Genomic DNA, 26,407 nt, shown 5'->3' on the forward strand with positions numbered 1-26,407 from the left:
ATTTGCACCTGTATAGTGCCCACGGTATTACGAGACTCCTGAAGCCGATTGTCTCTCGGCTGGCGATTGATTGCTGGGGCTGTGCCTGCTCTCCTTAGGCAGGAAGCAATAAGCCACCTTGTGGGGAGTGCGGTGTGTGAGCCACTCTACTATTAAAAGAACCAAGAGTTTGAACTATTGTCACACCGCTGTCATTTTAATAGTTGAGACCATTCACTATTTTGATACTGATGGTGTTGGTGATGTGGAGGCTTGTATTTGTAGAGGCAGTGGAGTCTCATTCATTGTAAATTTTTCTGTTTACTCCTGATGCAGGTGTATATTACATGTATATCTTCTCCTTCTTCTGTGTAGTACGTCTGCTTCCTTCACTCCTGAAGATCCTTGCAGAACGAGGGATATATGAGGGATAATATTCATTATTTCTTGCATCCATGGGCATATATTTCTGCAGGGCTTGCAGGCCTACAGGTAAGTTAAAAACAAAAATACTGCTATTTATGAAGGCCAAGTGGTTCCAAAGTGGCAGTTTCTGAATTCCGTTTCTTTCTTGCTAGCTGCCAGTATTAGTTTTTATACAAGTATACCACTTCACTTTCTTTTGGAAATGTGTCTTCATGAGCTTAAAAATGTACAGTGAATCAAAAAGTTATGGAATTACAGGGTGTCTTAAAGGTTTAAGTGTGACTAAGACACCGTTCTCACTACCTTCATAAAACTATTTTACTGGAAACTAGTTTAGTGGAAACTAGTTTAACTCTTTCAATGTGTACTTCGCACCGATGCACGATCGGTGCCGCGCGAACTTCGCATTTCACGCTCAAACATTCAGTCCATTGTATTTGTGCGAATTGTGTTGATTTCCCCGGAGGTGGCGGTTTTCGTTCAGCTTTTGGAGAAAAACATGTTTTTTACAGCTCTTTTAGTATTGCCATCATGGCCCGGGGGGGCCAGTCAAATATATTGCTGTACACATGCGTGACCAAGGAATTTCCAAACACCCCCTAAACAAGTTGTTCTCTGTGTGCAAAATATCCCCCTAAACAATTTTTTCGCGGGCTTTATTTACACATTTTGGCCCCTAAACAAGTTGTCGCCAAAATATGACCTCAGGGCAAAAGCTTGGGGAAAAAAACATACCCTAAACACGTTTGGCTAGTGAAAATAGATATGTGATTGATTGCAAGTTTCTTGGAATGCCCCATAAGTCATACTTAAGTCTTTGTGAAACACCCCAGATCTGAGTTCTCTCTCATTCAAAGGAATATTCAACTTAAAAAAAAAAAAATTTAATTGAAAAAATCAAACATATTTACATAGAGAAAAAAACCAATCATAATACCATTTATAAGTAAGAAACATGAAACGAAAAAGGACAACACAAGACGACACAACACACCACAATATATACAAAACTGGATTATTGTCTCCCTTTTGCGAATAGACTGCCTGCGGTTTCGCACACTGACCAGAACCAGCTTAGCCAGGCGGAGTCCGCGCCAGTGCACGGAAAGCCCTCCTTGCGAGTAAAATAAGAATGTGCAGTGGAGAAATCTACCCCAATTAGTAAACCATTTTATCAACCTTGATATTGTGGCTTGGCTTATTTTTCGGTACTTGATCTCAGTTGGCACAGAAATTGAGAGGGAAACCCCCTTTCTTTATTCCATAACAATAGCTCGGTATGTATTCAGAGAACTATCTAAATAACAGTGAATATCAAAACACCAACCACACTCTTGATGGCAGGTGGATTGTATGTATGTACACGTACAGTGCATGATGTGTCCATTCTTAGTTTAGCTAAATATTGTATAATGGGCATTTTCACGGTAACTGACATTACACGGCACAATGTTTTCGCACCTTTCATTGTGTGTATCTCTAAAACAACAAATGATGGGAGTTTGCTTTTGATAGAGTTAATAAAGTGAACCTTGCTGTATACTCTGATACTAAGTTTTCCTATGTAACGACATTTTTTTACGCATCAGCAAGCAAAAATGTGTCGGTAACTGACATTACCTAAAAGGACATGCAATTTCCGGGTGTTCATTAAAATTGAAATATCTCATGTCCCTGAGTAGATAGAGTAATAATTTGAATATGTAAATATACCTCCGTTACTAGGTTGAGATGTGTCAAAATATTAAACAATTTCGTTTTTGTCTTTTGGGGACTATGATAATTTTTCCACAACCATGCTGGTAACTGACATTACGGTAACTGACATTACACTTAATTTGCCATAGAGATAACACATGGAAGTCAAATGTGTGGAATCATTGCATTGTATCTTCTGTGCAGGGCTTCACATGAAAGTGAGCTTGATGTGGAAGTATACCCGAGTTTTTAGGAACATTTCAATGAAAAAACTTTTTCTTTTTCTTAATTCCTTTCTTTGATTTGAACATTTTTATCATTACTTGTCGGTAACTGACAATACACATTAACATTAACCAGTGCTATATGATTTTCAAAGGCATAATTTTCTTGGTACTTATTATGTAAGGCTTTTTAAAATCATAAAAGTTTCATGATACTTCACATTTGTAATTCTCCAAAGATAAGAAATGTATGTTTTACTTACTCGGGGGGGGGGGGGGGGGGGGGGGGGGGGTCAGAGCAGCTACATGTTTTCCTATAGTAATTTAATATTGCATTGACTGTGCTCATGGATTTTTCTGATTATACACCCATAATATATTCATCAGTTTTATATTGACTTTTTAAACCTTTTCCTTCTCCAACCTCCCCTCCCCTCAAAAAAGGCAAAATGAATAAGGGTCTCCTCCCCTAGGCTACATGTACCCCTCCCCCGAATCTCATGCAGCCATGTAGTTTTATTGATTTCTATTCTGGTCAGTGCAAGCAACGCTTGTTCATATCTGTCGGATTTCAATTCTCTTCATAATTTGTTTAATAATTTTCTTTGCTAATTTCTTTTATAAGCTGTCAACAAAAAATAAACTCCAGCTTCTAAACTGAAACTGAACTATTTGTAAATTTGAAGAAAAAAAAACACAGTTTTAGTAGATCCATGCAACATTGATCAGAACTGTCAAATTTCACTTTTCATCTATACTTGTAAACCAAAAACAAAATTGTATCATACACCCTGTACATCCACACTACTAACAGGTATAAAAACCAGGAATTTACTTTTAGCGAGGCAATGCTCAAAAGAATCCTAGACCCTGGAAATCCCCTTCATCACAATGTTAAGCTTAAAAAATGTTGCAGATTTAGGCAATAGGTTGGGAAAAGTACCCCCTACCCCCCCAAAAAAAAAACCAAACAAAAAATTGTCTGATACAAACAATTAGGTACTTGGTAAGTGCACGTACAAAACAATTTCATAGTAATTTTTTTGCACGATGGGAATGCAACTTCCTTCATAATTTCATATAGTATTCCTTGTGAACTATACCTTTTAAAAGTCAATAGCAAGCTCCTTCTGGTGTGACTTTTAAAGTGAAAGACTTAAATAACAAGTATACAATATTTCTTCACCATAAAATTTACCACATATTTGCATTTCAATATTGGTAACCAACGTTTTATCATGGTAACTGACATTACATCTCGGTAACTGACATTACATGTTCCACTTGGTAACTGACATTACATATAATTAATGGTACCCTATGGCTTCATTGTTAATTGGTAATCTTTAATTTTGGTGTAGAAGGGAGGGGTGTTACCTAGAGAGGAAATCTACCAAGTTTCATATAATATATCCTCTTTTCCAAGAAATGAGAAAAAAAAGTTCATGTTTTCGGTAACTGACATTACATACCATATCACATACTTCATCAATGTTTTTTTATCAGATGAATGAATTACTGGTGTTTCTTTCTGTGGGATTTAAAAAAGTGTTATAACAGCAAGCTAAATCACAGGCGAAAACATCATGATCAAACCTGTTCTTTAAAAATCTGTCAAAACAAAATATGTATCAATATACTATTTTCAACACTAATTTGTATCCATACTTTGGCAGCCATTTTGAAAAAAAAAATGGCTGCCAGAGTCGGAAAAAATTTTTGTCTCAGAAACTTCAGGTCTTGTTTTATTAAAAAACATAAAGCATTTGACATGAATATCAACTTGATTTTTTTGCCTCTGTGTCCATCTGTGGTGAAAATGCCCGTATGCAGATTTTTTTTACTTGAACACATAAAAGCATGATGCACTATTTGGGGTTAAATATTGAGAGAATCAAAACTTCTGTAGAAATACATTATATGAAATTGGAATGTGTTTGCTCATATTGTATGATGGGAATTCATGCTGTCAGAAAACAGCATTTGAAGAGAGAATGGATATATATTATGTGGACATTGTATATAATTTACTTTTTTAATGATTTCGCAAGATGAATTGAAAATAAAAAGTCTGCATACGTATGGCTATGCAGATGTACGTACATGTATGCTCATGTATGAAAGAAGTTTTGAAAATGCCTATAAAATGAACGCTATCTGTTGTGTTTATGATTTAATCTTGGTTTCATGTTTCAATTGATGCTTCAAATTTTTATACCCTGGAGCTCCCCTTTATTACTGTACAGGTGTATATTAAAGTTTAAATACATTTTGGTTACAACATATTGATTAAAAACACTTTTTTTTCACAGCTAGTATACGAAACAAAATCTACATCACATGCTATCACACTTTTGCGATCATCCGAGTGTTGAATGGCTGAACTTTCTTTGTGTTTATATTTCTTTAACGCTGTCTCCAGAGTCTAGAAGATATTCATTTTAAGATTCATCAATTTATATTTGATGGTATGAACAGAGGGAAATGTCATGTACATGGAATGAATCATGCATAACCCCAAGAAGTATTTTCTCCACTTTACAATTATATTGCATGCATCCCTGCAGGATGGAAATTTGTAATGCTTATGTGTGCATGTGGTGTGAAGTTGCCAGACGATGTCACGTCACCATAAATCAATGGATTGCATGGCAATCAAGTGAATCAACATCCAATATTTGAAGAGTGCTTTTATCACTGATGTGAATCGGCTCATTCTGAAACCGAGTCTCTCTCTCCTCACTATCATACTAAGAAACAAAAACTTGCTCCTGAAGTATGCACTTCCATTTTTACAACTGTACAACTACAAATTAAAGGGCTCGGTTGTACTTATAATAAATCCAATGGTTTGTGGTTTGAATTAAAGTTTTTCATCACCTTTTATGTACAGTGTATCTTTCTACTGTATTGGCTTGATAATCATTTTCACTGAATTCACTGGATACTTTTCCGTTCTTATCACACAGGTGCTTGGGATTGCATCGTGAAATAGCCTGTTTGGGAAACGGGTGCAGGATCTGGACACTTCCGGACTGATCTAATCATCTATAGTTTGAGAAAGAAAACAGTTGATATCTAATGGATTTCCAGCTAATAAAAAACATGTTGATCTGAAACTTCCCTTGATGAAGCAGACCCTCGGTGCTAGGACAGGATTAACGCCGCCGAATGAACCTTTCCTGATGACGTTTCTGGAGGATATCACTGACATTAGCGGGATTATCCTCGGAAATGCCTTCTCGTGTTCCAGTAGTCACCCAACGGGATTAACGGCTCAAAGGCGGCGAAAGTGATGCGTAGGAGAAGCTTGATCATTTTTCCAGTAGCACGGTCTGTAAATGGTCCTAAATTATGATAGCCATGACAATATGATGTGATATGCTATCCCCTTGTTCTTATCTGGTGTAAGATCATGCAATATCGCTAGTTGAATTTTGGATGAAAGGGCATTTGCCTTTCACTGTTTTCCATGGATACCTGCTTCTGTTTATATCTTATCTGACACTCCATCAAAGTCAGAGAACTATGAGACTATTATGTTGCGATTATTTATCACTTGGTGACTTGATGGTGGTGGTGTTCTTAAAGGCAGTCATAGACAGAACAATTAAGGCAGTTTGTATCTGAGTCGGCTCTGAGCAAACAGACGATGGTGATAGTCCCTGATTAGAATAAAGCTTAGGTTCACAATACATTTCAGTGTAGAGCGAGATTCCGTGATTATCATTAATTAAAAAAAAAAGAGATTTACACATTACTGTGGAACTGATTTCTACTAGTACTTCGTGTTGGAACTGTTTAAGAGCTTAATTTTGGAATTCCACAAATAGTATTATTACACTGGATCAGACCCTTTTCAACTGTTAAAACAGCCATCTTTGAAGATATTCTTTTCCTGATCATTTGTCAAGAAATGAGCGAAATACTTTCCTTGACGTGTGAAAAGTGCTAGAGAACGGGACTTTGTCTCAATGCCAATGACCAGAAAGCTAAGGTTGCTCCAATCTGACTTTGCTAGAAGTTACCGCAACTTTATCAACAATATCTGTTATTCTGTTACAGACTGAAAATTTGCTTTTCTTGAACAGATTGAGCATTTAAGATAGGAGCATCAAACCCTCTTGAAATATCGCATGTTGTATGACAGATATTGATAGTTTTTAATAGGGATATCACAATGGGAGTCATCAAAGGTTTCAGTATACTGTTTGCCAACGGGAAGAATGTCTTCACACCCAAGGAGCACGTTGCAGGGGAAGTACTCATTACGCTTGCTGAACCGATGAAAGTCAAGACTGTGGAGGTCACCTTACGAGGTCATGCCAAGGTATGTAAGAAAAAGATTGTCATGCTTTTCCATTCTCTTTTAAAGGTGAAGGGTAACATGATTTTCGCTCTTTAACATTTCAGAGAGAAGAAAGATGGTTGCATAATATTTATTGAAAAAATGAGAAGCTACCTTGCAGGTTGTGCAGTTCAATATTTGTTTTGGATATGAATACATGAATACATGCACACGATCTGTCAATTTCAACAACCACTTCATTTTGAGTTTGTAATGCTAAGATTCATGGAATTAAGAGACTGACTGTACCAGTAAGAATTTTCTTTTCCAAGAAATTCAAAGCAATAATTGTAGAAGCAAGGAAGCTTCACGATGGATGGTAAAGTATGGTACATGTATGTGTGCTTTATTTGGTTCAGAGCAAGTCAAAAAGTGGCGCTCAAAATTTGTCTACATTATGATCACTGTGCAATGACAATGCATAATTTGGTCTTATTTCAAATTTCCCTGAAAAGGACAACAGACACCCCATGCTAAAACCCTAACCCATGACAGCTGTCTGTGCTTCAGCTGTGTGAACTTGTGAAGATCCAATCTATCGCAATCATAAAATTGACTTCAAATTGGATTGGGATGTATTTCTTTTAGGGCTCTGACTGCCCCTGTATTGATCTTTTGAAGGAAGCGCCGTTTTAGCAGCTTGTCTAGGAGGAGGAAATTGGTCGGGCTATTTCGGTATGTTGGGACGGGAACCCAAGTCGTCTGGCCTCATAACTAAATTTAAATCTCCTGTTTATGGAGCAAAGACAGTTGCCATGGTAACAAAATTTCATTCGTGCAGGTAAACTGCACATGTAACAGTGCTGTGTAAAGACCACGGGATGGAACTCCATGAAATGTGGTTTTGAGAATTATAAACCAGAATTTAATGAGAGCATTAAAGTGACAGCACCACAGGTTATAATAATTTTGTTTTGTTTTGATGGTTCATTTTTCAGTAAAGATTAATTTGTGAAACAAACTGAAAGTACATGTAATGGGGAATGTCCAGTTTAATGCATGAAAAGCATAATTTATGAAGGCATGTACATGATTAAATCCTGTCTTTATTGAGATTAATGCTAGTTGTGGTAAACTGTAAAGATTTTTTAAAAATGAGATCGAACACAAAAATGACCACCCAAGTGTTTGCTTCTAGAAATAAAAATGTTTGCCAAATGGCTCTGGAAGAAAATGTGTGAAAATGAAGAAAATAAGCACATAATTCTGTCAAATGTCTGGTATTTTTCCAAGCAATGTATGTGTGCCCTTTTCTGTGTTTGATAGTGATCATCAGAATTAAATCGGTTTTCAGCTATTAAAGAGTTCATGATTCCATATGATGTACCAAATCTACCTGTACAGTGTATGTAGATCTATATGAGGACAATTAAAGATAAATTCCAGTTGTGGGAACGATCTCAAAATAACTTTTTACAGAATTTAATATACCCGGTAATGATCACCAAAGTGTCTGTTTGTATGAATGAAAAATATGTGCCAAAGGATTCTGGAAGAAATTGTGTAATTGCTGAGAAATAAGCAAAATAAGCGCAGATTTGGGCTCTTCCGTCGGGTCTTTATTCCAGCAATAATAATACACTGTCCCACGTGTGCCTATCTGTGTTGGCGATCGTTTTTTAGCTACATGTAGATATTATTATGATTTCACAAAGTTCAGTTTATGTAACTGTACCAGATCTAGATCCACGATGATGTATTAATACTTTACCTTGGTTTTACAGACTTTCTCACGAAATCAGTGTTTTACTGCAACTACGTTAAGTTAGCTTTAATCTGGAGATATTAATAAAGTCTTTGTCATGAAATGATTGTTTGCTGCAACAACATGTACTTTCCTTTACCTTTTCAGCTCTTTAGTATATCAGTCAAAATACAAGTTCTATTGTCTAGGACTATCTTACTTCATCTTTTGATTCTTTGTGAAACTTTGAGGATATTGTATTAAGCACCCTTTCTCAGTCATTCTCATTTTTCTTTTTAAACAAGTCATTTGAACACTATTAAACTTTGTATAGATCAGTCAGACCGCAGGTCCCTATGCTAATGAGCAAAAAGGCCAGATTCATCCAAATCATCTCGTGGCTGAATCCTCCTCCTTGCAAATTCTCGTGATTCGTGAGATTTTCTTTCTCTAAGAATTTACCTGTTTTAACCTCAAGTTAAATGAAATATTATTGCACCATCAGATAGAGTAAAGGTTACTCTTTGATATTGGTCATTTCTTTTGTATACAATATTTTGTTAAATAAGTAAATTTCTGGCCTGAAAATGTGCCTCAAAACTGAATTTTCTTCCTCTGTTTTCTTTTGCAAATTGTGCAAAACTTTTTATTTTGAGCCTCAATGATATCTATATCAACATAAAGCTGAACTTCTGTACTTTCTCACAATGCCACTCTTGATATGCGGCACCTTTTAATCGGGTCAAGATCACACTTTTCCCACCAAGGTACAAGACGAGATTTCTGAAATTTTGTACTTGCATGAAATCCAGAGTTCTGATTGGCTGGATAAGGTTCACAGAACAACAGGCGCGGGGTATTTGAGGAGATTACCACATGGGAAGTGTGACCTTCCCATGAGCCCAGGCTCTAGAACCGTTGGAATTTGACAGTGTGTGGTCTGTTTGACCAATCAGAGTGCAGTATTCTTGTTTTCATGCTGCTTTATGTACTTGGCAAATGAAAAGTGTGATCTTGACCCGATTAAACCAATTCTTATTTTGAAACCTTTATCATTTTAAAGCATACATATTCAGCTTTATCATGATCTAAAAATCATTTGGGCTCAAACAAAATTAAAGTGTGAAAATAGCAGCTTTTGTCAGGTGAAAATAATTATTTTGTAGCATATTTTAGATCAAAATTTTAACCTATATTACAAAATCTTTGAACAAATCTAAACACATGAGCTGAAAGAATGATTCTTCCTCTTTACAATGATACCAAATTTATGAAATTCGATGCACAATTAGAGCAGCAATGACCGAATGAAAAGAGGTGTTTTGGTCCGCATCAAGCTCATTAAATATGCAAAACTTCTCAAGTCATGAATATCACTTGGATGAAAGAAGCCACTTTCTTGGGACCTGCCGTCTGACTGAGATAGTCAAGGTATTGCATATATTACAGGTAGGCCTACATTGCAGGCTTTGTGCGTGAGGACAACAATTTTTATTTCAAAATTTTTTCATTCAATTTATGAGAAATATTTTCTTTACGATTGGGGTGAATCTGCTATTGGGTATGGCTTTGTTTGAAATTATGATCTTTTATTTAATAGACTCCCCAATTCCTAAAAATACATTGATTAACAGTTTTTTTTTTTAACAAAAGGAAATAATAGTATTAAACAACAATTGCGTTTGTTATTACATGTATACTGCACTTTCATCTAGCACCTCATCTGGAATATGACTGTAGGAATGTCAGTGCCTTAGAGCTATTGCAGCATATGACAAGATTGTTGCTTATCAAACTTAGAGCTGTCAAATCCAATTTGATTGCATGCTATTTGATGTCTTCATTACACAATGTACATCTGGCAGTGACACACTTGGGATCCATGTGTATACATGACTAATTTCAAGCCCACTTCCACATCAAAATCGGCAAGATATTGTAGATTTCTGCGTTGATATCAGATTGTCCGCATGATATGATGTGATGTCTTGATTTGCAGCCAACTTTTTGTATTGTATGCGTTGCCTATTTTAGGGTTGATTGCCTACTTTATTTTTGACAGTCACTCATGATCAGCCTCCCCCCATCCTAATGGTGGTATTCAGTTTGTCTCCAAAGTGTACAAAATACTTTTTTAGTCTCATACTAAATGCATGAGTGTCGAAAGGCAACTCGAGCTAAAGCCAGGGTAATAAGAACGCGCCTCGGAATAGAATATTTCTAGATAGATGGCGCTATATAAATGCCTATTATTATTATTATTACTACTACTTGGGCTTCCTGAACCAAGTAATATTTGTAAGATTTTATTGACTCCATCGACCCCCTCTCGGGGTATGAGAGTACAATACATGAATACAAAAACATAAGTAATAATACAAAAACATAAGTGATAATACAAAAACATAAGTGATAATATGTGTACAAAAAAATAACAGATAACATAGTTTTACAAGTCAAGGCGTTTAGGGTGTTTGACTACTCTACATGTACCACTACGTGTACACACATTCTCATTTAGATCTACTTTACTTTCTATAAAACTGCTGTCTGTCTTCTTTGGTTTTGAAAAATGCAACACAATTATTCTTACAAATTTTGCTAGTTTTTTTAATTGGCAAGCATTAGCTGAATTAAATAGCTTGGCCATGTGCAATGCATTTGGTCTTCTGGCCGTTAGATTACTCGGTAAGTATCTCTTTGTGAAAAAAGGGACAAACAAAAATGTAATGAAATTCATCTCCTATGTCTGCATGTGAACATAGAGTACAATGCAGTTCATCTGTCATGCTTGCATCAAACCTCCCCTTATTAACAGGCAATCCATTTGTTCGACATCTGAATTTACTTTAATAGTAACATAGTCTTTCTAACACAGGATCTGTATATACTTTTCAAACTTCAAAGTATCCTTAAATATTCTATAATTTGTACAAATTCTATTTGACCATGTGACTGCCCGCCACTCTTGAGTAACCATATCAAAAAGTCTAACTTTAGCAGTGTGTGAAATCCATGTAGCACTAAAACCATTCCCCTGTGCTAACCACACATTCCCTAGTCCTGCATAATCAAAAATATTTGTAATAAATGATAGCCATTGTGATTTTGATGGAGATTGTATGTCTCCTTGTAAATTTATGCAAAAGAAATGTCAAAATTGTAAATGAGTGCTTGGATTCTTTTCCCTTAACTAATCTCAACCAGAATCCGATCATGCGACACTTAATATGTTTCATTATTACCCCACGTCCAGTTTCACCATATACCATACAATCAGGAGTAAATTTGTTCACAAGTAAGATTTTTCTTAAGAATTTTCTATGGAAAACTTCAATTTGGTCTATGCACTCATAACCCCAAATTTTGCAACTGTACAGTAAAACAGGTAAAACAAGAAGATCAAATAAGTGACACTGAGTGTCTACTGAGAGTTGGAATTTTTTAGCCTTGACCAACATACAATAAAGAGCTTTTCTCGCTTGTGTCACTTAAAGGCAGTTACACATACATGTACACTGAGTATGTAGACCAAAGGGCCAGTGGATAAACTAATCCTAGTCCGAGGTTGATGAAATTTTCATTGTTTTGTTTTAATTTTCTTTATCTGTTCAAATCGCAGCCTGGAATACCCCTTTGGCCTTAATGTTTACAAAGACTTAGAAATTACCACCTGAACTGTGTGTATTTTCGTATGGTCACCTCCCCCCCCCCCACTTTAAAAAACTGTTCTGCTGCCCCAATAATGGATTTGTGTGAGGGTCCAGTGGTGTACGCAGGGGCTTGTGGTTACAGGGGTTCAAGTCCCCTTAAATGTTTTTTGATACCCAAACCCCCCCTAAGAATTCAACCCCCCAAAAAAAAAAATTTTATGAAGACCTTTTTTTTTGCTTGTCAGTTTTTTTTTACATACGAAAGGACGTAAAATTTTTGTGAAGACCTTTTTTTTTTTGCTTGTCAATTTTTTTTGGGTTGGAAATGACCTCAAATGTGTGGTGAAGACTTTTTTTTTGGTTGTCAACATTTCATTCAGCTTAAAACACCCCCTCTTAAAAATTCCTGTGTACGCCATTGTGAGGGTCTATTGTTGTTATGTCTGTGTATACATGTACGTATGTAGAAGTGAAACATAAAACTACATACACTCTTCAAACAGTGAAGATAGTCATCTTTGCACTACTTTTAATTTCTGAAAATAAATTGATTATCATTGAGGTTGGGTTGATGCATATTTTGTTTTTCAAAACACTTCCTGGACTGAGCGGAGTATTTTTAAATCAATTGCGTGTATTACAAGGTTATTTTTTTAACATGTGCAGAAACATCAAAAAGAATGAAATTATTATGAATAATTTCAGCATGTCTGTATTTGTCTAACAAATAGTAGTGGCCCACTCATGTTTGCGAATGGTGAGGTATTCTGATTCTATTTCACTTATTTGTTTTTGAGGTTTTCAATTTGGGCTGAAAACAAGTGTACAGAATATCCACAGGTGCCAAAATTCCTGTAAACATTGTAATTTTTGACTAGGGGTAGCCACCCCAAAAAGTAGGAAAGTTCTCTGTAATTCCCCAAATTAGAAATTTCATCTTTAAAAAGTGAAAATGTGAAAATTAGCTTAGAGAATAATAATCCTTCTTCATACTGTAAAGTTTTATAAACTTGTTATAAGAGTTTCTACTGTGCATATCAAACTCCTCGTTTTTTCCCCTACGTGTACATGTATTCTCTGAGGCTCTCGCCAATTTCTTTCAACATTCAATGAAGTAGTTGCGTTGGTTTTTGGTGATCAGTTTTGGCAACCTATATGTCATTTATATTTAAAAAAATTTAAACTAAAAAATCTTAAAATTCACTTGGGCAACTTATTTTTGCTTATGGGGTGGCTGGTAACATTATTTTACTTTTGAGAAAACTTGTACAAATTATTTCTTTGGTTTGCTCATCAAAATTAATAAAATTTTATATTTTTCTCATCATCTGCAGGCAACAAAGAGTGGAAATCTTTTAAAACCCGGAGAGCAAGATAAGACCAAGCTAGGACAGGTTGTCAACGAATATTTAAATACCAAACTTAATCTTACAGGTAAATGGAAAATATGATTTTGTCAGTGAATAGATGCTGGAACACTGATGTATGAGATGATTTGGATGATTGCTTGTTTTAAATTCCATTTCTGACAAATGATATCTTTACATAAGGTTTATGGAAACATACCAGATATCCAGATTTCATAAAGAATAAATTAAAAATGGGAAATTTTGATGTGACAGCTCATTGATTGCATTCATCATGATACATGTACAGTATGTTCATGTGTTATTCACTGATATAACACAAAGAAAGATCAGTTGCTTTTTTAGAAAAAATTATGTGATTTTCCACAAATTTGTTATGTTTTGCTGCAAGTCTAATATTTTTTATTAAATAGATGCAGAGTGGGAGGAGCCAAACATAACACGAAATGAGATAACATGCAGATAACATGGTTTTCAGAATACCAATTTGGGGGTATGTTAGGGGTGTGTTAAATCAGAGAGATAACACGATATTTAACACCAAAGTTAACACGATTTTCAGAATACCGCCCATGCAGTCCTTGTAAACGCGATAACTTAAAACTGAACCTTGGCTCATATAATATGGGGTGTATCCCAGGAAGCCTATAGATTATGAGGTCAAAAGGTCAAAGGTCAAAATCACAGTGACATGTTTTCATCTTACCCTTCTGAAGTCCTTGTTAACGCGATAACTATAGTTGAACTTAACCTACTTGTAGGCTCATATAATTTGGTATGTATGATACTAGCATAGATCTCAGCAATTCTATTGATTTGAGGTCAAGGTCAAAGGTGAAGTCGCCACCTTCCACTTTCCTTGCTTGACCAATAACTCTATTTTCCATGTTACAGACGGGCGTATTATATGCTCGCCTAAGTGACACTCTTGTTAAAGGACAAGTCCACCCCAACAAAAACTTGATTTGAATAAAAAGAGAAAAATTCAGCAAGCATAACACTGAAAATTTCATCAAAATCGGATGTAAAATAAGAAAGTTATGACATTTTAAAATTTCGCTTCATTTCACAAAACAGTTATATGCACATCTCGGTCGGTATGCAAATGAGGGAACTGATGACATCACTCACTCACTATTTCTTTTGTATTTTATTATATGAAATATGAAATATTTTGATTTTCTCGTCATTGTCATGTGAAATGAAGTTTCATTCCTCCCTGAACACGTGGAATTCCATTATTTTAACATTTTGTGCTTCAGGCAAGGAGGTCCTAATCATCAAATTCGTAAAAATTGAAATATTGTATAATTCAAACAATAAAAAACAAAAGAAATAGTGAGTGAATGACATCATCGACTCTCTCATTTGGATGTAACTGGCTCGTTCATATAACTATTTTGTTAAAAATAAGCGAAACTTTGAAATGTCATAACTTTCTTATTTTACATCCGATTTTGATGAAATTTTCAGCATTGTGCTTGTTTGATTTTTCTCTATTGATTCAAATCAACATTTTTCAGAGGTGGACTTGACCTTTAAGTTTTAGCCTTAAACCTGGACTACATGTATAGCACAGCTCATGACCTCACCTATTTCCGGGGGGGGGGGGGGGGGGGTTAGGTTGAGGAGTATTTGTAGTCTGAAAGCTTCTCAATGTGAAAGAACATCTTGAGTCTCATAGTCTGTCTCCTTTTAATATCAAGCATTGTTATCAAAGAGCAGGATTTGGGTCGAAGTATTTCATACTCAGATCATTTGGTGTGTACTTATGCGTCATGTTTGTCATTGTTGAATAATGGTTTAACTGATACTGTACGTACATCATGTACATGTACATGTCCATGATTAGAAATTCCAATTTGGCCAAAGAGAAAATGTGAGTCATATTGTAATCTAGGGCAGATACAAAATAAATGGGCGTGGGAGCAGGCTCTTCAGCAGAAAATAAATAAATGGATGGATGGATGGAGGGAGAGAAAGAGAGAGAGAGATAAATGTGTGAGAAGTGTAATCAATGGAGATTTGTTAATCCATTTTCAGTATAAACCCCATGCGTTTTAATATAAAATCTGTGAAAACTGTGGAATCAGTAACATAGAAAATGAATCATAAATATGTACCAGCAAAAGTTTGATATGCTTTTCAGCAACTCTGGATGTTCTATGTACTTCCTATAGGCTTGCTTGATTTAAACCAAAGATCACAACTTGAATCAGGGTTTGTTCTCATTACAATCATCATATTATACAAGTATACATGTAAATCATGAATCTTTCTTGTAATAAGGCTTCAAAATATTTGATTGGAAGGAAAAATGTTTGCCTGCTATAACATGTATTATACATTATATATACTTTACATGTACACACCACCATTTGTCATTACAATCTAACAAAAAGATCACTAAAATTTCACTTTATGCTTTGACAATTATTAAATATGATAACACAAAACATAAACTAACCTCTTTGCTTGCTTTCTGACATATTCAATATATCATGCCAGGATGCAGCTGATTTCAAAAGGTAAAATACTGGCCCCGAGACTCACACACAACCCAGTGTCTGAGCATGCAATATAAAGTGCACTGTCATGGTGCTATGTAAGTGGTTCCATTGTCTAACGGAGTGCTAGATACAAAAAGTGTGACTCAGTGGAACTGTAGAAAAAACTGCAAAATTACCTCTGTGCTAATTTTGGTGCTCACAAATTTCATAAAATTCAGATGTACTTTTGTCACAACAAACAGGGTAGAAGGGAGACACAGAAACAGACAGACAGATTGTACATAAGATACAGAGATAGAGAAGGCAGGGGACAGAAGGGGACAGAGAAATGGACAGACAGATGAATACAAGGCAGAAAGGAGACAGTGAGACTTACAGGCAAATGGGGACTGAGGCAGAGAATTAAGTCAAGGGACACTGGGACATAAACAGACAGACAGGGTGAGACAAAGAAGACAAGGCAGAAGTGGGACAGAGAGAATAAGACATATACATACCAAGGCTCCACACTAACTTATTTTCTTGGTGGCCCGATCGGTCCACCAAAATCATCAGTTTCATATTCCAGTGGCCAGAAAAGCAAATTTGGTGGGGCTAAAACAATAGAAAACGTTACAATTTATCAAAACTTTGGTAGCCCGACTGGGCCACCGATTGTGGGCTTTTAAAGAATTTTGGTGGCCCGACCTTCATTTTTGGTTGCCCCGTGCCCCGGGCCACTGCTAATGTCGAGCTTTGCATACTGAGAGAGAGAGAAGGCAGGGGGCAGAAAGGGGGACAACAGACATACTGAGATAAAGGGCAGAACTTGAAAAGAGAAGTAAGATACTACAGGCTGAGACAGAGAAGGCATGGGGCAGATGGGGACAGAGAAGACAAACTGGCAGAAGGGAGACTGAGAGACAAACAAACAAATAATAAAATATAGACTGAGATAGAGAAGGCAGGGACCGGGAAAATAGACAGACAGGCCAGAAGAGAGACAGATAAATTGTAAGATACTGACTGAGGCAGGGGCATAAATGACACAACAGACATACTGGGATAGAGGAGACAGCAGAAGTGAGACACAGAAAGTAGGATACAGGCTTAGAGAGAGAGAAGGCAAGGGCAGAATTGGGACAACAGAACATTGAGACAGAGGAGACGGCAGAAGTGAGACACAGAAAGTCAGATATAGGCAGAGACAGGGAAGGCAGGGGGCAGATAGGGGACAGACAAACAGACAGGCATGCTGAGGCAAAGGAGACGAGTCAGAAGTGAGACAAAGAGACAAGAATAGAGATTGTAAGATACATGTACACGCTGAGACATAGAAGACAGGGCAGAAGGGATACCGAGAGACAAGCAGATAATGAGATACTGACTGAGACAGAGAAGGCACGGAGCAGAAAGAGGACAGAGAGACAAAGAGACAGATTTTAAAGTGCAGACAGATACAGAGAGTGGAGTGGAGACATGAGAGACTAGAGTCATAGAGAGTAGTTAGTTCATCATTACAAAATAATCTTCGACATCAAGCAGATTTGGCAAGAATACATGAAAGCTGCAATGATGGTAATCCCCCTCGACCTGATCAATTTACCTCAATAAATCTTGTAAAGCTTCTTCATTCGATACTGGGGATTATGGTATATTAACATAAGAAGCTCATAAAAGATGGCTACTTAAAAAGTAACAAAATCTTTGCAAAATTTCTCGTGACTCATTTGCACATTAATTGCCCATATATGACTCCTCATTCATGAATAATGGAACTTCCAGACACTTTAAATGATAATAAATATCAACACTGGATAATATAGAGTAGATTAACCTCAAGCTTCCTCCCACATTAGTTGGATATACATGTAAGCATACTTGTATTGTTTCTTTGGTAACTGGTATAATTTTGATAGTTACTTGGAAAAAAAAATCAACAGCTAAAAGATAGGGGCAACATACATGAAAACATCTCATAATGCCATATAATGGAAACTTCACCTACATGTAAAGCAGCAAAACAGAAGTGTCAAATGAATCATATTGAAATATAATACTGACCATATACTGAGCATAGTTAAAATGTGCACTGCCGTTTTTCTTTTGTTCCCTGTAAAAGTTGTGTCTGATATAACTTCTTACTGCAAGTGTTAAATAAAGATGTGCAAATTCAAAACATGAATAGTCAGGTACAGTGAACAATGAATAAGACAATGAAAATGATGAATGTTTAAGCACTTCCATGGATGAAACAACAAGAACACTTCTCAATTTAAATTTTTATTTTATGGCCTTGGCACAATACACATCGCTGGACAACCATTACAATGTACATGTACATGTATAATCTTCACTATTAGAACCACATACATACTTCAGAGCATTCAATATTGAAGTGTCAAATAGAAGAGATAAATCATTTCTTTTCACCCAAAAACATTATTGATGGAGGGAATTACTGGGAAAGAAATACACTGTCACATGTCAAAGGAAAATACACCTTAGTGCTTTCTTCCTGCCCTTATAAATACAAACTTAGAGGAAATGGTTTAGGAAATGGATTCAGGAAGCCTTTGTCCAGTCCATAGATTCAGAGGTTATTGCGAGATGACTCTAAAAACAAATCACTATTGTGTGGTTGTCATTTATTTTTGGTACAAATTGCTACTTGGTCTTACACCCAATTTGCCTACTTTCTGTCATATGAATTCAGAATTTAATTCAGTTTGAATTCCAGGATGAATTGGAATTGGAATACATGTAATGTACATTCATGTAGCAGGGGAAAATTTATATTTTTATTTTCGGGGGCTACTTTTCACAATCTACTGCCTAAATTGGCATTATTGAACAAGCTTTAACATTTCAGTGAATGGAGATTTTCCAGGGCTATTTGAGCATTTCAGGGGTAAAATCACCCCGAGCCCCCGTGTTATTTTTTCCCTAGTACATCTTTTAGGCTTTGGAATATTGTATTTGAAGTTGAATTTTAGTTTGAATTTGAGTTTAAGTTTGAATTTGAGTTTGAATTTACTGTATGTTTGAGTTTCAAGTTCATTGTTGGGGGGGGGGGGGCACTGACATTGAGGTAAACAGAGCTTGCCCTTCATATAAGTGACTTTTGTCTATAAATAATTTCCCAAATATGGTAAAGTATTTGATGTTATTATCTAGGTACTATTAAAATCAAATATTGCAATGTGTGACTTCAGTCTAAATCACCCCTGTCTCAACCAATATACGGGAAATAATTTATTTTAAAAAAAATCGATCATTAACTCCTTACTCCAATGTATTACATGCTGTTTTTAAGTAATCAGCTCTTAGAGTTATATTTTAATTTTGAGACTGTCAATCAATTCACTAATTTATTGATCTACATTTGACAGTCAAAGTAGAAAAGTGGCCGTGATCAAGCCAGAAAATCAGTGTTTGTGAATGGCAATGAGCATACAGATTGAAAGGTTATAATTGGTATGTCTTTGTTCAAATTTAATGAAAAAATAGACGGTTAAATGCTTGTCAGTTATGTCACCCTTGTAATTTTTTTAACATAATATTAGTAGACAGACAGTCATGTTTTAAACTTCACCCTAATTAATAGGTAGTTCTTCATAAGCCAGAGTTTAATCAATCTCAATATTCCAACCCAGTCTAGCCATCTTTGGGATTAATTTTGAAATCATTTCTGAAAGCTGCAAGCAAGCGAAGCGAGCTAGGAAGAAAAAAAAACTTTTTCAGTAAGAAAATCTAATTTTGTGATAGATTTTGACATGATTTAATATTCAGAAAATAATAGTCATATTTCACTATTTCCTGTGTATAATCTTTTCTGTTTTCCTTTTTTTTCTTGGTAATGAAACCAGTGATTGCTTCCATATGTCACAGTGCTCTGAAGTCAGATTCGACTACATACATGTAGCAGTGTATTTTATATACATGTACATCCTTTCTTTTTTATATCTCTTTCCATCTAACAGCGGGATCTTCCACGTTGCCGACTGGACAGAGCAGATTGCCGTTCTCATTTCTGCTACCTGAAGGGTAATATGTGCTTATGTATCCTCCCCTCCCCTCCCACTTTTCCCTAAAAACATGAGATACAAGTATCCACATTTGTCATCACACTTGTAGAAAAGATTTAAAAACACAATGATTTGTGTAGTTTGTGCTATACACGCAAGTTGGAGTTTGATTAAAATGGTTGGGCAGAATTGGTACACTTTCTGCCCCCTTGGAAAACGCATACTCTTTCAATCTGCATTTTCTCATCAATATTAAAAAATGAGAGCTGTAAATATGTATACATTTTGTTATGTGCTTGTCAGTGAATCTAGCCAATAATTCATTCTTTGAATGCACAGCCGATGTAAAAATGATAAGCCAATTAAATAATGATAATGCTTCTAATAAATGCCTACTAATGTTATTGTAAATAGTATAATCATGATCATCATCATTATTATTAGTAGTAGTAGTACTAGTATCGTTATTGATATTGTTATCATTATTTTTTTCATTATTATCATTTTTGTTATTTTATTTTGGTGTACAATGAACAAATTAAAAGCAAAATTTTCACAACAAGCCATGTGAAAATCTAAGACAGTTACCTTTAAGGCATTTGTGAGTACATAAATAGGAAAAAAACCTCTCACTTTTATCTGCCTGTTCTGATCACATGACTCATGCCTGTAGTCATGTGACCTGATTCAAGGGTTGCCAATAAAGATATCATAATGATTCCCATGGATGGTAAATGAGTTCACCTCTTATTAAACAACAGAGGTCTTGATCTCTTCTACAGACGTCAAGATATTGCTATTTCTGTGGCGATGACATTTAGGGAAGATAAAAGGAGACATTATTCCCCTTTTGTGAAAAGCAATGTGTTTGTATTTAATCTCCTTCCTGTTCAAAGTGACAACTGATGAACACAAAGTAGGTCAAGTAGGACATTGCCTATTATTAAAGCTGAAAGGATATGTTTCACAAGAAGTTCAGAACTTTATTTGTCTCCACATAATGTTCTTGAAATAAGGCAATTAAAGGTACATGTAATTGTTGAAGGGGGGGGGGGTTAAGATGACCTGTTAAAGATGATGTCCTTTTTTTCTCATTCAAATTACAGACCTCTTATTTTCATACTCTTCTTTCTTTTTTCTTGTTTTTCTTGTTTGTTTTCTTCTTTTTTCCTTCCTTTTGTCCCCACTTCTTGAAAAATCATAGGGGCACTTGCCCCCCTCCCCGTCACCCCTGTAGCGCTGCCCCTGAATTGATGTACACTGCAAAAACTTCGGTGTTGATTTAACACCAGCCCGGAATCTATTCCACACCTGAAAAGTATTGAAACAACACCAGTTTGGAATCAAACCGATGCTGTTTTAATACTAATTGGTGTTGTACAAACACCTATCTGGTGTTAGACCAAAACGAAACTGGTTTTGTTTAACACTTCTCTGGTGTGGATATACATGTATATAGATTCCACGTTGGTGTTAAATCAACACCAGAGTTTTTGCAGTGTACATCTATACTGTATGTCATATGAGATGAGATGATATCTCCCTTATGCTGTATTCGAATCCAGTGTACACTCGCAAAGAACCATTAATATTTTTACTATTTTGCAGACTGCCGACCTCCTTTGAGTCGAAACACGCGAGGATACGTTACTGGCTTGAAGCATCCATTATCAGGGCATCATGGTTCAAATCTAAGAGGAGAACCCTTCAAGGTTTTACCATCATCGAGCATGTCGATGTCAACCAACCCGAGCTATTGGTAGGCTGCATGTTCTCAATATTATGAGCATGTTAGGGGAATGAAACCCTTGTAACAAGTTGGCTTTTGCAAACAGAACCCCCCCAATGAACAAAAAAATAGAAATGAATAAATAAATAAATGAATGAACGAATGTGTGAATGAATGAATGAGTGAATGAATAAATAAATAAATAAATAAATAAATAAATAAATAAATAAATAAATAAATAAATAAATAAATAAATACATAAAAAAGATAAAAATGGGACCAATGAAAGTTTTTGAAAGGAAAGATTAGACAAATAGTGAGGAAGTTTATGAGTATTTGAATGTTACAATCACTAATCATTGTAGATACATGTATGTAATATGTCACACATTTACTTTCTGCTTTTGACACTGAATATATTCCCCATGAGATACCTTTTGGCAATTTGCCTTCTGGTGGTGTAGACATATAACTTTTATTTCTAATGTTGGTTTTGAACCGTGAGGCTGCAAATACAAAGAAATATCATTCTCTGAAGTTTCAAATTTAGTTGTAGATTATTATTATCTGTAGACCAATCAATCTGATGAACGTACAGTACATGAACCAAGAAGTGTACAAGAAACCCCGGCTGGTGTGTCATAAAAAGCTGTTTCAGTTATGAGTGACTGTTGATTCTGTCTTGTGATACTAGTACATCAAATTTTCATTGATCTTGATTTTTGCGCCTGTTAAAGGATCACCCGTCCGTAAAATCCCTTGTAACTCGTGAAACACTTCATGGAGCGTTGTTGCCCAATGGATTAGTCTTCTGACTTTGAAACAGAGGGTCGCGAGTTCAAATCCCAGCCATGGCGTAATTTCCTTCAGCAAGAAATTTATCCACATTGTGTTGCATTCAACCCAGGGGAGGTGAATGGGTACCCAGTAGGAAGAAATTCCTTGAATGCTTGAGCGCCTAGGCAGCCCTGGTAAAGCCGGGGTAATAATAATAGCAGGGCCCACTGGGAGAACAGGTTTCAAAACTGAAGTGGATACCCTGGGTAAATATACCATTATTATTATTATGAAACACCGAACAGGTCCAGAACAGGAATGTAGTATAGCAAAACAATACAAATTGAGTCATTTGTCAAGTAACGAATATTAATAATAATAGTTGACATTTCTATATAGTGACTTTCCACAAGATACAAAGCTCTTTTAGATGCCATTCCAATTCATATTAATATTTTTTTTCTCTGCAGGCACCAGTTCAAGAGTCAAGAGAGCATACAATCGGATGTTTATGTAGAAAATCGTTTCAAGCCACTGTCACATTGAACAGGAAGGGCTACTGTGCTGGTAAGAACACGCACTGTATGTGCAGAAAAACAAACCCACAATATATCAAGCAATGTGCATGAATAAAATGAATGATAAGAAATACATGATTATCGTTAAATTTAAGACAAATATATTGAATTGACTACCAATTCAGTGTTCTGATAAGGTATTTGATTCATATCTCTACAGGAGAATCCGTGCAAATCAACCTAGAGCTAGTCAACGGCACCAAGAAGTCTCTCCAGTCCCAGACGACGTTCCTTCAGAAGATAGAGTACAGGGTCAAAGGTCGAACGCACACGGACTCGCAGCAGATCAATGCCCTGGATCTCGGCATGGTGCAGCGGACGCAGCGTCATTTCTCAGGAAATTACTACATCCAAGTTCCTTCCATAGCGCCCTCTATAAACTCGTGTAAGATCATCACCGTTGGGTATGTCTTGCAGGTTAGTGACCCTCACATCCATGGAGGATATTAATGGTTGTTCCTTCACTTGCTTTTCTTCAGGTTATTTTTTTCATCTGTGTATGTAAATCATGATCACTGTTGTTTTAAAGTACAGTGGTCAAAGTCAGTCAGAACATTCCAAAATTCCACAATTTCCAACCAGCACCTATGTGCTACAATATGTAGCCCCCTACACTCTGGAATAGCTTACCCCTGGAAGTCAGGAAAATACCATCTGAATTTAAAGAGTAGGATGTTTTTGCTTATCCCCTTCCATTACATCAATCATGGTTTGGAAAGCTCTTATGAAATAGTTGATATATATCTGATACCAAATTACCAATCGTACACATAGCTCTAATGGTAAATGTTTGTTGTTTTGCTTCATATGCTTGTGTATTTACATTATTCATCCAAATTAATTTATGTATACCCTGGAGTATTCCTTTAAATATTTGCCCTTAATTTGGCATATAATGTATGTAGCATATTCTCATTATCATCAGTGAACGGAATAGTCATAGTAATAGTCATTAATGGATATCCCACCGGATGTCATGAATTACTGTCTACAGTATTTAATTGAAATATCATGAAGAATGGGGGTCATGTGAATGTCAGCCGTCATATATTTATAAGTCAAAAGTTCAGGGGACATTTCAACTTTTTGATGAAAGTGGTTGTGGAAAACAGGATATTAGGAGCTGTCTGTTTTTGGATTGATACACTATTTGGATTGTTTTTTGTGTTTCGTGCTTTTTTATTTTGATATGTCTGTACTTTTGATGACCTACATGTCCGTGTCATACCAGTTTCAAATAATATGAGTTTATTAAAATCCCATTTAATTACAGAGACTGGCAAACTTAAAAGGATCAACATGTGATTGACATCTATTTATAATTAGCAAGTGTATCAGGCATTATATGGCAGACCAAGCACGGGAGAGGGGGGGGGGAATAGGGGGGCACATGCCAACCTCCTTTATATATAGACGAATACCTTATGATATGTAGATGTGACCCCCCCCCCCCCCCAATAATGAGGGTGTAATAGGTCGTTGCATACATACTGAATATATGTAGGGGCATTTTGAGAGAAGTGATTTCTGTAAACTATTCATCCTTCCTGAATAATGATTAAATATTTCCCATAACTTTCCTGTCTACAGGTATTTAGTTTGTACCTGTCTCATGTTTTCTCTTTTGCAGTTTACAGTCTCAATCCCTGGTACCAAAGAAAAGGTGATATTTGACTGTCCCATAGCTGTTGGTACCATCCCATTCAGACAAGGACCACCTATCAATCACTACCCAAGCCCTCCACACCAACCTAGTCCAGGCCCAGGGCCTGGTATTGATGTAGGGGGATTCTGCGTGGATATGCCTCCACTCATAGACTGGCCCTCCAGAGAGTTCGGTCCCCCCTTGGACCTAGCACCAAACTCCTACCCATCCTGCGCACCTCCGCAGTATCCAGGAGGGCCTCTGAATGAAGAATCCAGCCTCCCAAGCGCACCTCCGCTACCGCAGTACGAATCTGGATCAGGGATGTTCACCGCACGGGATAGGACCGCATTGACACCTCTTCGGAACGCCCCTGAGCTGCCAGAGTTCCACAAGTCAGCCTCTGAGGGGAGAATCAACACTGCCTTCCTGCAAACTGGGTTCGATGTTGGAGGGAACCATCCCCGAGCCCCGCCGGTTGCCCCTAAACCGGCCTCACCAAGAACTAGTCGGTCCTCTCCTTCTACTCCTAATGGCAACCCACTGGTCCTTCCTGGAGATCCTACAGCAGTCAGACTCAAGCCCAACAGACCTGCTCCTAAAATGTCAAAAGGCAAAAAGCAAGGCTCGTCCCCTTCTCCCGAGTTACCTCCACCTAAAGTTTCACCTGGCCGTCACATCTTTCAGGAAGGTGGGGAAGGTATGAAGTCTATTTTGAAAATATGGCCCGTATTCTTAACTCTGGTTTAATATAAACTCTGGTCTGAAGTTGTGCTTAAATTATGGACAGCCAATTGTGACAGGTATCTCTAAAAGTTGAATTTGTCAGCTCTTTTGACACTAAATTCATTTGTTACTGACTAAGAATACTTACTGAACTACATGTAGTTCTCTTCTTCACTGAAACATGACAAAAGAACAAAGTAAAGATAGGAAACATACAATATAAACAAAATTTTGACATAATGTTAGGGTAGAGTTAGACCGTGGTCTAAGTTAAACCTGACTTCAGAAAACTGGCCTTTCTGTATAATTGACTTTTTGCAGACATTTTGCAAACAATCAGATATGTTTTTTTTTTCATTTGGGATAGAGATTTCATGTCACCATCTGAAATATTTGACTTTGGGATTGAGATTGGGCATCAGATGTTCCCCATATACTTGGATTACGGAGGGGGGGGGGGGGGGGGGGCGGGCGTAGTGGGGTGGTCGTGGTCTAGCTTTCCAGACTAATGGCATGTTTTCCTTCAGCAGTAATTTTACCCTCATTATGGAGGCATAAATTTGGAATGAGCAGTTGAGAATTCATCGAGCTTTTCTTTATTTGTGCCACCAATATGGGCCTGTAGCCGCTTTTGCCATGCTTTGAATCATCTGGGGAAAAAAACGCTATAAATGAGTTGCTCTGAATCTTATGATTTGTTTTTTTAAAGTGAAATTATGAAATTAATTCTCTATATTTTTTTTGCAATATTCATTCTGCAGACTGTGCTCATGCTTATGCAGAGTGCATCTTTTCATCATCTGATCAAGAAGATGGTGGCAGAGGAAGGGGCGGTGGAAGAGGAGGAGGAGAAGGAAAGGTGGAGGAGTACGACGATGATGTCGAGGATCAAGACCCTGACACATACACCTATGTTCCCATCTATGCCTACTCCATGCCAAATCTCCAAGTTAATGGGAGCAGTTGATGTGAAGTCACTCCACCAAAGAGGGCAGCTCCCGCATGGGACATCGAACATTATCAGGCATGGTTGCTCGGTGGTTAGAGCGCCTGCCA

General features: G+C 36.6%; 1 protein-coding gene across 1 annotated transcript; it reads left to right on the top strand.

The window, feature by feature from the left end:
* The first annotated feature begins 315 nt into the window (after nucleotides 1-315).
* Nucleotides 316-26,407, top strand: LOC129262370 (arrestin domain-containing protein 2-like). Its single transcript, XM_064099877.1, has 9 exons — nucleotides 316-471; nucleotides 5,297-6,657; nucleotides 13,347-13,446; nucleotides 19,852-19,915; nucleotides 21,505-21,655; nucleotides 22,873-22,969; nucleotides 23,141-23,397; nucleotides 24,611-25,325; nucleotides 26,113-26,407. Exons 2-9 carry the CDS (start codon nucleotides 6,508-6,510, stop codon nucleotides 26,316-26,318), a joined length of 1,740 nt encoding a protein of 579 aa, XP_063955947.1. The 5' UTR covers nucleotides 316-471; nucleotides 5,297-6,507; the 3' UTR covers nucleotides 26,319-26,407.

Source organism: Lytechinus pictus, chromosome 5 (assembly GCF_037042905.1).
Source record: "Lytechinus pictus isolate F3 Inbred chromosome 5, Lp3.0, whole genome shotgun sequence".
In the NCBI taxonomy this organism is placed as follows: Eukaryota; Metazoa; Echinodermata; class Echinoidea; order Temnopleuroida; family Toxopneustidae; genus Lytechinus; species Lytechinus pictus.

Bases quoted from the DNA above. Each gene is read 5' to 3' on its own strand.
- LOC129262370 (XM_064099877.1), top strand. From the start codon at position 6,508: ATGGGAGTCATCAAAGGTTTCAGTATACTGTTTGCCAACGGGAAGAAT. The intron at 6,658-13,346 runs GTATGTAAGAAA...CATCATCTGCAG, and splicing joins CCTTACGAGGTCATGCCAAG to GCAACAAAGAGTGGAAATCT. The intron at 13,447-19,851 runs GTAAATGGAAAA...TCCATCTAACAG, and splicing joins TACCAAACTTAATCTTACAG to CGGGATCTTCCACGTTGCCG.